This window comes from Garra rufa, chromosome 10 (genome assembly GCF_049309525.1).
Source record: "Garra rufa chromosome 10, GarRuf1.0, whole genome shotgun sequence".
NCBI lineage: Eukaryota > Metazoa > Chordata > Actinopteri > Cypriniformes > Cyprinidae > Garra > Garra rufa.
Genome location: NC_133370.1, coordinates 20,895,037 through 20,907,560, shown reverse-complemented (window position 1 = coordinate 20,907,560; position 12,524 = coordinate 20,895,037). Strand labels below are relative to the sequence as shown.

Genomic DNA, 12,524 nt, shown 5'->3' with positions numbered 1-12,524 from the left:
GGCATACGGGCAAGCGAACCGCAGCGATTTATGAAGCTGTTAAAGAAAAACAGCAGGCATGGAGCACGGTACACCTACTCTCCTGTCTGCTTTATAAGCATGCACGCTAATCAAGACTAAATGCTTTTTTACAAGCCGGCCACTAATAAGAAGAGATTTTAAAGCTTTATAGTCCCCGCGCCGATTGTAGGCTGTAGGGAATTGACCGTCCGGACGACTCGCTCTCCTTGGTCAAGGTCGGCATCTTGTTGGGGCCTTTTGTGAGAGACCTCAGTAGGGTTTAGGGTGACCTTGAGAAGATGCCTGGACTTTAAGATGTCAGACTTCAGAGTTTTACTAATGTCTTGTTTTAACCTTGTAATTTTTAAACAAACTTTAGCTGATGCATGCCAGACTTCTCCAGTCATTTCATTCTATAAACCCGAAAGCTTCCATTCAGTATGACCTCCATCCAATCAACAACCAATGGATTGTGTCACAGTACAGAAGAAAGGATCTGTTGCTACTTCAGTCATCAAAACTTTATATGAAACGTGTTCAATTTCTAGCTTTCCTTCTCACATTGACCATGATTCTTCAGCTACACTGTCATTGTTCTTCCTTTAGGTTGGTCTTATTGGAGATGCTGAGTTCATAAATGGTTCTTTCCGTTTTAATGGCCCTTCCTTGATTTACATTCTAATACAACCTGATTACCGAGAGGCCCATGTCCTAGTGTGTGTGTGTGTGTGTGTGTGTGTGTGTGTGTGTGGTGAGCTTGTACTCATTGTGGAGTCACAGGCATGTAATAAATGAAGCTATTGGAAAAGACAGTGGAACGGCAGGCACTAATCGGGGGGATTGTGCCTAGGAGAACGCTGGCGCAACGTTAAATCAATACTGTAGATCAGTGCTCCATCTGGCTGGAAAATGAGCGGATCACCATAAACATCTCGCCAAGCGCCTCGCCGCACAATCAATGGTGGCTGTATTGATTTAGTTATTGCGAGTTCATATGCTGTGGACAGTGTTAAATATACATTCAGCAGCTGAGAGGCATTTGTCTCAAGGGTGAACGCCTGAGAGGTGAGAAGTTGGGGGAACTGGTGCGACCTCAAAGGACTAAGGAAACCCAGTGCCCAGTTTAAGTAGTACAATAAAGAAAAAACATTAGTTCATATTGACATCATAGTTCTACTGTAGCAGTGATGAATTCACTGTTTCCAGTTGGGCCGTCTGTTTTTAATTTCACATTAGTGTTTTTGGGAGTTAGCAGTCGTGTTTGTGTGATCTGAAGCTTTGCAAATTTAATTTGCAAATTTACGTGACTGCGCAACTTTTAAAAAGTAATTAGCATTCCATTGTTTTCACTTTGTAGTGCTGTAATTTAATCAAGTTTTACCATTTATGTTTTTTTGTTTTTTTTTTACCTGCAGGATCACAGAGGACTCCACAGCGACCACACTGGAGGCGCTAAAGGCCCGCATACGAGAACTTGAAAAGCAAATCCTCAGAGGAGACCGATACAAGTGTCTCATATGCATGGTGAGAACTCTTGCTTGCCAATATTTTGCGCGTTCATGTGGTGTGTTTGGTTAATAACATGCCATGGTGATATAACCTAAAACACCCGCAATCATGCACCCAGCTGGCTGAAGCTTTATGATGGTTTGCCTCCTTCGGCTTCAATCTCTCATGGATTGGAAAATTAACCCGCACAATGAGATTCTGTTGAAGGAGTTCTTTTAACAGTAGTTGCCATCCTGTTGGATATCTATGCTAAATCTTTTCAGCTTTATTCCTATAGGTGACTCATTTGACATGCCTTTGTCGATTCTGAGGTAGATTAGATTCATCCTGGTGTTTGAGTTTCGTTAAAATGAAATGAAGCATTCATACGAATGTACAAAGATGATGGTTTAATTGGAAAGATTCAAGACATTTGCTTCTGTGTCATGCAGTCTGTTGAGATTGAGCATTTCCCACTGGTGGTCTACTGCCACCCGCTGGTTATTGGACATATAGCAGACCAAACAATGAATTATCAGTAAATTATCTGTCACCCTGGACCAGAAAAACCAGTCATAAGTAACACAGGTATATTTGTAGCAATAGCCAACAATAGATTGTATGGGTCAAAATTATAGATTTTCTTTTATGCCAAAAATCATTAGGATATTAAGTAAAGATCATGTTCCATGCAGATATTTTGTAAATTTCCTACCATAAATATATAAAAACTTAATTTTTGATTAGTAATATGCATTGCTAAGAACTTCATTTGGATAACTTGAAAGAGATTTTATTGCACCCTCAGATTCCAGATTTTTAAATAGAACGGCCGAATATTGTCCTATCCTAACAAACTTATTTTTTCAGCTTTCAGGTGATGTATAAATCTCAGTTTTAAAAAATGGTCCCTTATGACTGGTTTTGTGGTCCAGGGTCACATTTGAACTAAAAGTGCTAGAAGTGTTTCAGACAGATTAGCATGATATCCAAACCATCCCTTTTATCCTGACTCAGTATCGGCCGAGAGCTTCTGTTGATAGCTGCACCCGTTTGGTCTGATGTGTGTGTGTCTGTGCCTGCCGTGGTGGCCACATTCTTGTTCTCAGTGCCGCTCTTGAATATCCCTGCAGCGCAAGCCAACCCAAACAGGGGCTGACGGCAAGAATCAGGCGGTCGAGAGGCACGGGAGCGCAGAGGCCCTGCAGCTCGGCGTGTACTGTTTGTACAGGGGCTACGTAACGGGCTGCAGCACTGCCACTGCGGGCAGCAGTGGGATTAAGAAGCTGCTGCCGCTCCGGAGGGTAAGGCTCTCTGTGCTCCCATTGGCCTGACCCCGCCTGACCCCTGCACTGCCCCACACACTCCCTCACTGCCCACCTGCCTGCCCTCCCATGGCCGATCTGTGCTGTGCTGGTGCTGTCTAGTGACGTCTGATGTTGTGTATGTGGGTGGCTAGATGTGAATTGTGTTTAGCTGACCTGGTTGAATTAATCATTGCGCTTTTTGTCTTGTTTCTCAGGACTCATATACAATGCCACTCACCTCCATCCAGTGTTGGCACGTGCACTGTGAAGAATGCTGGCTAAGGACTCTGGTAAGAATTACACACTTGCTGTTAAATAGGGTCATAGTGAATCTGTACCTGCAGGATCTGAAAACCTTTTGTTGGTTAAATTCTACACGTTGCTTTGCAGTATATATATATTTTTGTGTTTAATATTTGGGCTACATTAATAGAAAGAAGCAGGATGTGGTACTCTCAGCTCCATTTAACATTCAGAATTAATTTTTGGGATTTTGCAAATATATATATATATATATATAGTAGGTAAAATATGTTAAATCATGTTTTTTTTGTTTTTAATGTTTTTTTACACAATGTACATGCAAAAATATATAGCTTCATTTAATATTTTTTGTAAGGGTTTCCATGAAAAATGTAGGTTTATTTTTTCATGATTTATTTTTTACAAATTTGTTTACGTCACCATTGCTGTAATAGTTGCAGAAAAAAAGCTAGATATTTTGTATTATATTTTGATTTTAGATTATATTTTTAAATAATTTGAAAGCATTTTTAAATAATTTTTTTTCACACACTATAAATTATGTATTAAAACATGCAACAATTTTGTTTTCACCCCCATATTTCTTAAGCTGTTACAAAAAACTGTTACAAGAGATTTCAATATCAGATAAATACTGTTCTTTTAAACTTTCTATCTATCAAAAAACCTTAAACAATTCTACTCAGCTGTTTTCAACATAATAATAATGAAGATGATAATAATAAATGTTTTTTTAGCAGCAAATCAAAATATTAGAATGATTTCTGAAGGATCATGTGACTGGAGTAATGACGCTAAAAATTCAGTTTTGAAAACACAGGAATAAAAAACATTTTAAAATGTATTCAAATAGAAAACGGATATTTTAACTAGTAAAAATATTTCAAAATGTTACTGTTTTTGCTATACGTTGGATCAAATAAGTGCAGGCTTGGTGAGCAGAAGAGACTTCTTTAAAAAAAAAAAAAATCTTACTCTTTAAAAACTGGTAGTGTATAGCTTTCTGTTTATTTTTGGAAAAGTTCTGTCACATGGGTTTTTTTATATTTGAAGGTTTTGTTTTGAAAACCCCTTCATAAAGCAACACACATCACATGGCATGCATCACAGGTTGTTCCTTGGTTTACTTTAGGTCATGTCTATATACATTCCTCACACTGAAGTCTAACAAGATAGGGGTTGGATGTGGATGGTTTAACTTTTGAACTGCGGGTAGTTTAGGTACATATTAAATTTCAATTCTACACACCACAGAGCGCCCAAACCTTCTCACACAGCAAGTCACTCATGGCACAGGCCAGTGTATAATGCGAATAATAGAGTAGTTTATTTTAATAATGCTGTGGTATTTGGCTAAAGTGTAAGTGGAAGAGATTCTGTGAGATTCCTCACGTAGCACTCCAGGTTCTAATCCAGGAGTGTTCTATTAACCTCTTATCATCAGAACTGCGATTGCCTCTACTTGTCCATTTGTAATCCCCACACTTACACAAACCGGCTCTTCCTCTTTTCTAAGCTGTTTTAGCCAGTCTTCCTCAGGGAGCCTGCTCTCATTAGCCGCTAACACGTTCTGTCACCACACACGGATGCAATTAATAAGAAAATGTTTCCCAGCTTCAGCCGTTTTCCAATATGCTATATATTAAATCAGCTCCTTCCATCTCCGCTTATCACAAAGCATCTGTGTACGGCTCACCGACAAGAGAGGAACAGAGATGTGTGTGCGCGCCAACCCGTGCTGCCACAGCGGATTGTTAGTAATGCAGGCATTAAAATTGTTGCCTAAAGACAGCAATAAAAGTAGCACGGCGGGGCTCCTTGCGTGTTGATCAAAGTAAATGCGTGTAATTTGGTTAGCGTCAGCCTTGTTTTATGAAGCTAATGGAGCGCAGCAGCTACCCGCCGCTGTTGCGAGGAGCCCACGTTCAGTCCATGACCTGCCCACGCTCATTAAAACTAGGTAAACTCCCGCTTACTAGAACAAAGGAACCAAATCTCAGGTCCTCTTTGTGTTTGGGGAATCGTGGGTATACAGGAATGCACACTTGTGATTTACTTCTCACTTTAAAAAAAAAAAAAAAAAAACCTGACTCAGGCTGTGTAGGAAGAAAAAAAAAACTAACTTCAATTTTGCAGTTTTACTCCTTCACGCTGGCCACATCAAAATAAACCACTTGCATAGTCAGACCATGATGTCAAATTTGAAACCGTTGCAATTATTGCACATTCACCATTCCGTGGTAGAGCCCATTGTTAGAGTATAACAAGCCAGATTGTGTGTTGCTGGATCTTTTTCTTTTAGTCGGGATCAGTAGACCAGGTTCTGGAGCCCTAGACATGAACTGAATCGTATGGAGCCACAAATCCTCTTTACAGCCACATGTGAAGGCACACTGCAGGGTTCACGCTCTGACGCTCTCAGTTTGCCAACAGCAAGTCTCTTTCCTTTATGTATAAACCCTCCCATCTAAACATATCAGTTCCTATAGAAGCCGTAGCTGTGGCACATGTGTGAGAAGGTTACACGAGGACATGATCACCAATGCTTGTGAGATTTCTCAGAGTAACGCCACTGTCTGAACTTCACAGACAGTTGGGTTTTTTCTCAGGGCAGAGCACAAACGTGAGATTTTATATCTCTCATGCCTTTCTGTCTAAGTCTCCATCAGGTGTTGTGGTATTTTTGAAGCTGAGTATATAGTTTGCTGACTTTAAGAGCAGATCCTGTTGTGATGTTCAGTCGGTCCCTGTTTAGCATTTGTGTGGTGCAGACAGCAGACCACACAGCTCACCTTCCTCCTCCTCCTCTACCTCTTCCCGCTGTTCTCCTGCTTTTATGGAGCAGGCTTTATGGGTACTGGCTGAACATCAGAGTGGTAGTGGGAAAGGCACATGCTTGTCGAACAGGGTGGGCCGCCCATGTAAGGCCCGTTTTTATGTCCATATACACACACTGTTAAACTACTCTACCTTTCAAAAGTTTGAGCTCAATAAGGGTTTTTTTTTCTTTTATTTCACATGCTTGCATTAAATAGCTCAGAAGTGACAGTTACAGGGTTCATACAAGGTGCTTGAAGTACTTGAAATTGCACTTTGACTTTTTAAAATGTAAGGCAAATCCCTTAAAAATAGCAATATTCCTAAAGAGGTACTTCAAAAGTGCTTAAATTATTAAAAGACTATGTATCTATTAAATAAGTCTTTAATTTGTTCCAATAAGCACGTCTTTTAATGCAAAATTCATTCATTTTAAAAAACATACTTTTTTGGCCTATTTCAGTTAACGTCATAAAACTATCAAGCTAATCCCAGTAGTAGTACTATGGCTGAAGACACGAAAAGAGAAGCGGATGAACCAAATCGTTTGACTTAGGTTTGAACCAAGGGGCAACCTTCCAGTCTCCCTCGTGAAACCAACACGGAAGTGACTGAAACTTCAATTCATCGACTGGCCACTTGAGGCTGGCTGCAAAAGGGAGTCAATCCCATTGACACTCCATGTTAAAATGCCCAACTTTACAGCAGAAAAAAGTATGTTTACAGCCTGGTTCAAAAAATGGTTTTGGTCTATATAGCTAGTTTTGCCCTTCATGTCAACTGTGAGGGGGTGAATTTTTTTATAACTCATCGGTTTAAGTTATATTAAGCCCACATCCCGCCTTTTTGCCCATTTTTGATTATCCGGGAGTGACGCGCGATGACGCGATTCCAAGATGGCGACGGCCGAATCCCGCCCACTATGAGCTTCAAATTAGCGCTTCAGAATCCTACGGGTGACGTCACGGATACTACGTCCATATTTTTTACAGTCTATGGTTTGAACTTTGCGAATTTCAAAACATTCCGCAAATTCAGTGATTTGTGCTCCATGTTCTGAGCTCTGATCTGAAACGATGGTTTGCGAATCATTATTCAGATCAGGACTTCAAAGCAGGTTCACAAATCGTTTGCTTTAGATCGGAAGTTTGGATCGGGTTCTTGAGTCATTCTGTGAATTGAAAGATTCGCAATCTCGCAATTCATTCATCTTCAGAACACAAATGAAGATATTTTTGATGATATCTGAGAGCTTTCTGACCCTGCATAGACTGCTACGAAGAGAAGAAATTGTTGAAGTCATTATTTTTGCTTAAAATAAAAGTATTTTCATAGCTTCGAAAAAATAAGGTTGAACCCATAATCTCATTTTTTGAGTGAACTATCACTTTAAAAAGTTATTATAGATTCTATTTCAAATTAAAGTACCCCTGAAAAATATGAATCAAGGTTTATACATCAGTATTAAGCAGCACAACTGTTTTTAATGTTGATAAGAAGAAATGTTTCTTGAGCACCAAATCAGCATATTAGAATGATTTCTGAAGAATCATGTAATTCACAGGAAGAAATAAAGCATAGCAATCTTGACCACCTTCTAACTCTTCTTTTTTTGTCTTTCTCTTTCAACAGGGAAACAAGAAACTCTGCCCACAATGCAACACCATCACATCACCAGGGGACCTCAGGCGTGTGTATTTGTGAACAAAACAGTCCGGATTCTTTTTTTGTTCTGTTTTACTTTTCGTTTCCATTTGCGCAATGTTTTTGGTTTCCCCACCGCCTGAGGGAGCGAAGTATCTGTCCTGACCATGAGAGGCTCGAGCACAGACTCACTCGGACTGACTTCACATGCAAAGGACTAATGAGGACTGCGTAGACTCAGTCCTCTACTATATTTGCTCATGTGAAGAGCCTCCCCACCCTCCCTCTTGTTTTGGTCCATGATCCACCCTCTCCAAAGTCAGCTGTTCTCCTCAGATGAAGGAAAGAGTACTCATTCTGTCCCTCCACCCGCACTGCTGCTGCTGCTGCTCTTCGTCTCCCACTTTCGTACCGCTGACGACTGGAACATCGGCCCGACGATAAGAAGAAAAGACTTTAAACGGACCACCCGAGGCTCTTGATTCTTCATTGTGTTCCCCGAATCATTACTTCTTTTGTGGTGTTCTAGTGATGTCAACCAAATTCAATGAATCAGTGCAAGCACATGTATAATAGTCTCTGTATGTTTACAGTGTTGTGAGTAAATGACATAGAGAACAAAACACACTTGTATACACGCGCACACATGGACATACACACACATACAGAAGTATATATTGAATAAAAGTCCAGTTTTAGTTTGGGGCGGCTCGGGTCGGGAGGGACGGGGATATGTTTCAATCTTGGTGAATTAAAAAAAAAAAAACAAGAAAAAAGAAAAGAAAACCCTCTGTATTTTTAAAGCAGATGTTGTTGTCTTGAAGTTGAAGTTGTATTTCATTGTACAGGAAGAAATTTAAGTAATAATAATAATAAACTACTCGAACTAGGACTTAAAAGATTTAGGTGTACATTTTTCATTGAAATATACAGTAAAAACTGTAGATTTAATCCTGAAACAAGGAAAAGTATCTTTTTCTTTGCTTTTTTTCTAAGAAAGAAAGATTTGCTTTATTCACCCACGTTTTTCAGCGTTTTTGACTTTAATGCTGATTGCTGTCTGTCTGTTACAAACAATAGAAATGATTGCTTATTCATTCCATTAAGCATACAGTATTAAGACCCCTGACCAGTTGCATTTTATCAGTTTCTTCCCTCAGAAAAAGACTTAGGGGTAGTTTCGTTTCTAAGTTTTCCTCAGATTTCCTCTCTGAGACTTTTGTTTTTCCTCAAAGAACGAACTGGAAGAGCCGAGACTTGTTTCCCTGACTGGCCGACTGACTGACTTCTCACGTTTTCCCTAGGAGTGAGACAGTGTGCTTTATATTTGTACATCTGTGTATTCTGTGATTTCTGTATTGATGTAAGCGCAAAAAAAAGGAAGAAATGAAAGGTCATTGCTGATCCCGACACCACAATAAACAGTCAAATGTTGCGTTGGTTATAACTTATTTCACTGTTCTTTAAATCTTCGCCATGGCTGGGCCGCAGTCGAGTACTGTAAAAACAGCTGTACCAATATCCAAATGTAAAATACCTCTCTCTGCGACTATTTTGTAAAATACATGTAGTAAATGAGGATTAGGGTTGACTCTTTGTATTCTTCCTTTGCCGAACAATTCGTTCCTGCCCCAAAGATGACAGATTGCACAAGATGATTGTGTGATATGATTTGTGTCCTTGTATATTCTTGAAAATGGTACGTGTCTTTCCCGTTTGTAAGCTACATTTGACATCAATTAAATGACTGTAAATCTGAACTGGTCATTATGTGCTGGGTTCATTCACTGAATATTCGAGGCGAAGCTGGTTTTCACGTTACCACATGCTGTCGTAGCTTTTAAAGTTCGAGTCGATAAGTGTCCATCGAGTTTCGGGCAGGAAAACAACTTCCGAACGCATTGTAATTTTTAATATTGATGTGCATTACACTGCATCCGGTAGAGATGATAATGAGGTTTTGAGACAAACCCATTGATTTTATATCTTCCCCAACACTAAGTGCGTCGAAGTAGGTCTTTTTGCACCTAATTTTGGAGCTTTTTTGGACAAAGGGAAGTGTTAGCGTTCTATTCTGCCATCTACAGGCTACCCAGGTGAAGTTTTACCTCAACAGTATCAAAGCATAAGCACCGCGCACTTTAATGATAATGACTGTAATTAAAATTTCATGAAATCTCAAGATGTAATTAAGAAACTTCTACCTCCCTGTTAAAGCCTCTGATCCCAGGCCAAACTCTAGGTACATGCTATACTGGTGCACCGTTGAGCAAACGGTAGCAGCCATAAGCATTTTCAGATGGCCGTAAAATTTTGATAGATGTGTTGGAAAATCAGCAGGAGTTTCTATTAAGTCCTTGTAGCTTAGCTCCAACCTCTTGTTGGAAGTGTTTGTGGGTTCTTTTGAAAGGAACGAAACAAGCTTGGAAAACCTGTAAGTAAACAGCAGTTATGTTGTTGCAATTTATGGACTTAATTATGGTGCACATACAAGGGAGGCCATTTTTATTCTGTGAATCAGAAGTCAGTCTCCACCCCAGATAATAAAGATCCAGCCCTTTTAGAAAATATCCATGTTGGTGTCCAAACAACTAGACAGCAGGGCTGATACCCTAAACCCATTAACATCAAATCTTGTCTGGTGCCTGAAACTAGAAGTCTTCTATCAGCCAAGAGTTGACTGAGTAAAGCCAGGATAATAGCAGGATTTATTTAATTCGTCTGACCAGCAGTACTAAACTGCCTCACAATAACTTCCCGTAAACCTTGAATTCCCATAAACATTCCCTCTTATTCATAAAAACAAAACAGTTCATGAAACCCCACAATCATATGATTAAGCAACAATACAAATGCATAAGCAAGGGAAATACTAAGAAATACAAAGCATAAAAACATAATAAAAGTAATCAGATGTAAATTATATAAATGGCTAATGACTTTAATTGATTATATTATAATTATTATAATTTATTATAATTATAAATGAATAAAAACAAGGAAATTAAAACACAAATGTATGACTGCTCTCTCGATGCAATACAGTTTGCTTTTAAGGATTCTTAGATCCTTCAATTGTTGACAAAAACTAAAATCAACTAAAATAAAGCTCAAAATATGAAAATTAGATACTTAAAAAACTTGAAAATCTAAAATGTTGCTTTAACTGACTAAGTTTAGGTACAGAAAAAAAAACTGAAGTAAAACAAAAAGTATTTATTAAAAATTTTACACACACACACACACACACATATATATATATATATATATATATATATATATATATATATATATATATATATACAGTTGAAGTCAAAAGTTTACATACACCTTGCAGAATCTGCAAAATGTTAATTACATATAGTCCACAAGAGGAAATAAAAGTTGAATTTATAAAGATGACCCTGTTCAAAAGTTTACACACACTTGATTCTAAATACTGTGTTGTTACCTGAATGATCCACAGCTGTGTTTTTGTTTAGTGATAGTTGTTCATGAGTCCCTTGTTTGTCCTGAACAGTTAAACTGCCTGCTGTTCTTCAGAAAAATCCTTCACCTCTCACAAATTCTTTGGTTTTTCAGCATTTTTCTGTATTTGAACCCTTTCCAACAATGACTGTATGATTTTGAGATCCATCTTTTCACACTGAGGACAACTGAGGGACTCACGTGCAACTATTACAGAAGGTTCAAACGCTCACTGATGCTTCAGAAGGAAACATGATGCATTAACAGGCGGGGGTGAAAACTTTTGAACAGAATAAAGATATGTACATTTTTATTATTTTGCCTGAATATCATTTTTTTTTTTTCATTTAGTACTGCCCTTCAGAAGATATTTACATGTTTCCCCGAAAACAAAATATGTTAAATTTACCCTGATCTTCAAATTCAAAAAGTGTTCACCCCCGGCTCTTAATGCATCATGTTTCCTTCTGAAGCATCAGTGAGCGTTTGAACCTTCTGTAATAGTTGCATATAAGTCCCTCAGTTGTCTTCGATTTGAAAAGATGGATCTAAAAAATCATACTCAATATAACTCAAGCCCATTATTTTTAGAAAATACAAAGTATAGCAACTTTTAATATAAGTGAACTAAAAACAAGTTTACACTAGAAATTCTATATGGATAAACTATAAATTTAATATAGATTAAGCTTTTTTTTAAGCTACTAAAGTTAATAATTATTTTGTTCTTTGATTTACATCAATGGCACGGACTGTAGCAGCTAGGTTACACTTTAAAAGCAGTGCTGTCTGACTTGGACCTGACAAACATCTGATTTTCTTACAGTCATTTAGGACTTTTTAAACTCATTTCAGACTGTTTACAGACTGTCACTCATCAAAAACGGGCATTTTTTTGACATAATTTTGTATATTTTTATCCATTGAGCACGCTTCTTTTTTCTTCTTTTGTGTCTTTCATTGTGTTTTTATATACTTATTTATTTTTTTCCAGTTTTTTCTATTAGTTAAAAACTTTAGTACAAAAAAAAAACTTATGATAGTGTGTTTATCTCCTGTAACAGTGTATATAATATACTGTTCTTCTCTGAACTTTCTTGATCCTGTTCATAATGAGACATCTGATATCTTGTTGACGTCTATGTTGTATCCTCAGTGTTGCTGATACCTTGTAGGGACAGGGATTTAATGGTTAGCAGAGGTCAGAATGGGGTCCGGGCAGTAGGTGGTAATGTGTCTCCTATGTAGTGGTGAAAGAATGTAACTGTGGTTGGATCATCTCACCTCTCTACCATCTAACCCAAGTCTTTACTTACTGTCAAGGCTGTGTGTTCCAGACAGCCGCACGATCCATAGAGTGCATTAGGCAGGCTGCGGGCCGGGCTCGGGTTACTGCCCACCCTGTGGCCTGAGTGGCGCTGGAACCAGGAAGAAGCCAGATGAGTGGAAGCAGATCTATAGAAATTGCTTTTGGAGGTCAAAGCCATCCCTGATGGGGCGTATAAAGTGTGGGGGCCATTATAGGCAGTTTACAAA

At 38.5% G+C, this 12,524-nt stretch overlaps 1 protein-coding gene across 8 annotated transcripts in view; it reads left to right on the top strand.

The window, feature by feature from the left end:
- Window positions 1-9,285, top strand: part of rnf220a (ring finger protein 220a) — a 138,960-nt gene extending 129,675 nt beyond the window's left edge. For 4 of the 8 annotated variants that reach the window (XM_073848579.1, XM_073848577.1, XM_073848576.1 and 1 more), the window contains 4 exons: window positions 1,416-1,524; window positions 2,622-2,792; window positions 3,011-3,085; window positions 7,509-9,285. In XM_073848579.1, the coding sequence (XP_073704680.1) occupies window positions 1,416-1,524; window positions 2,622-2,792; window positions 3,011-3,085; window positions 7,509-7,580 (427 nt within the window). In that variant the 3' untranslated portion in view covers window positions 7,581-9,285. The remainder of the gene's footprint in view (window positions 1-1,415; window positions 1,525-2,621; window positions 2,793-3,010; window positions 3,086-7,508) is intronic. The other 4 variants (XM_073848581.1, XM_073848580.1, XM_073848578.1 and 1 more) reach the window with 1 other exon arrangement.
- The last annotated feature ends 3,239 nt before the right edge of the window (window positions 9,286-12,524 follow it).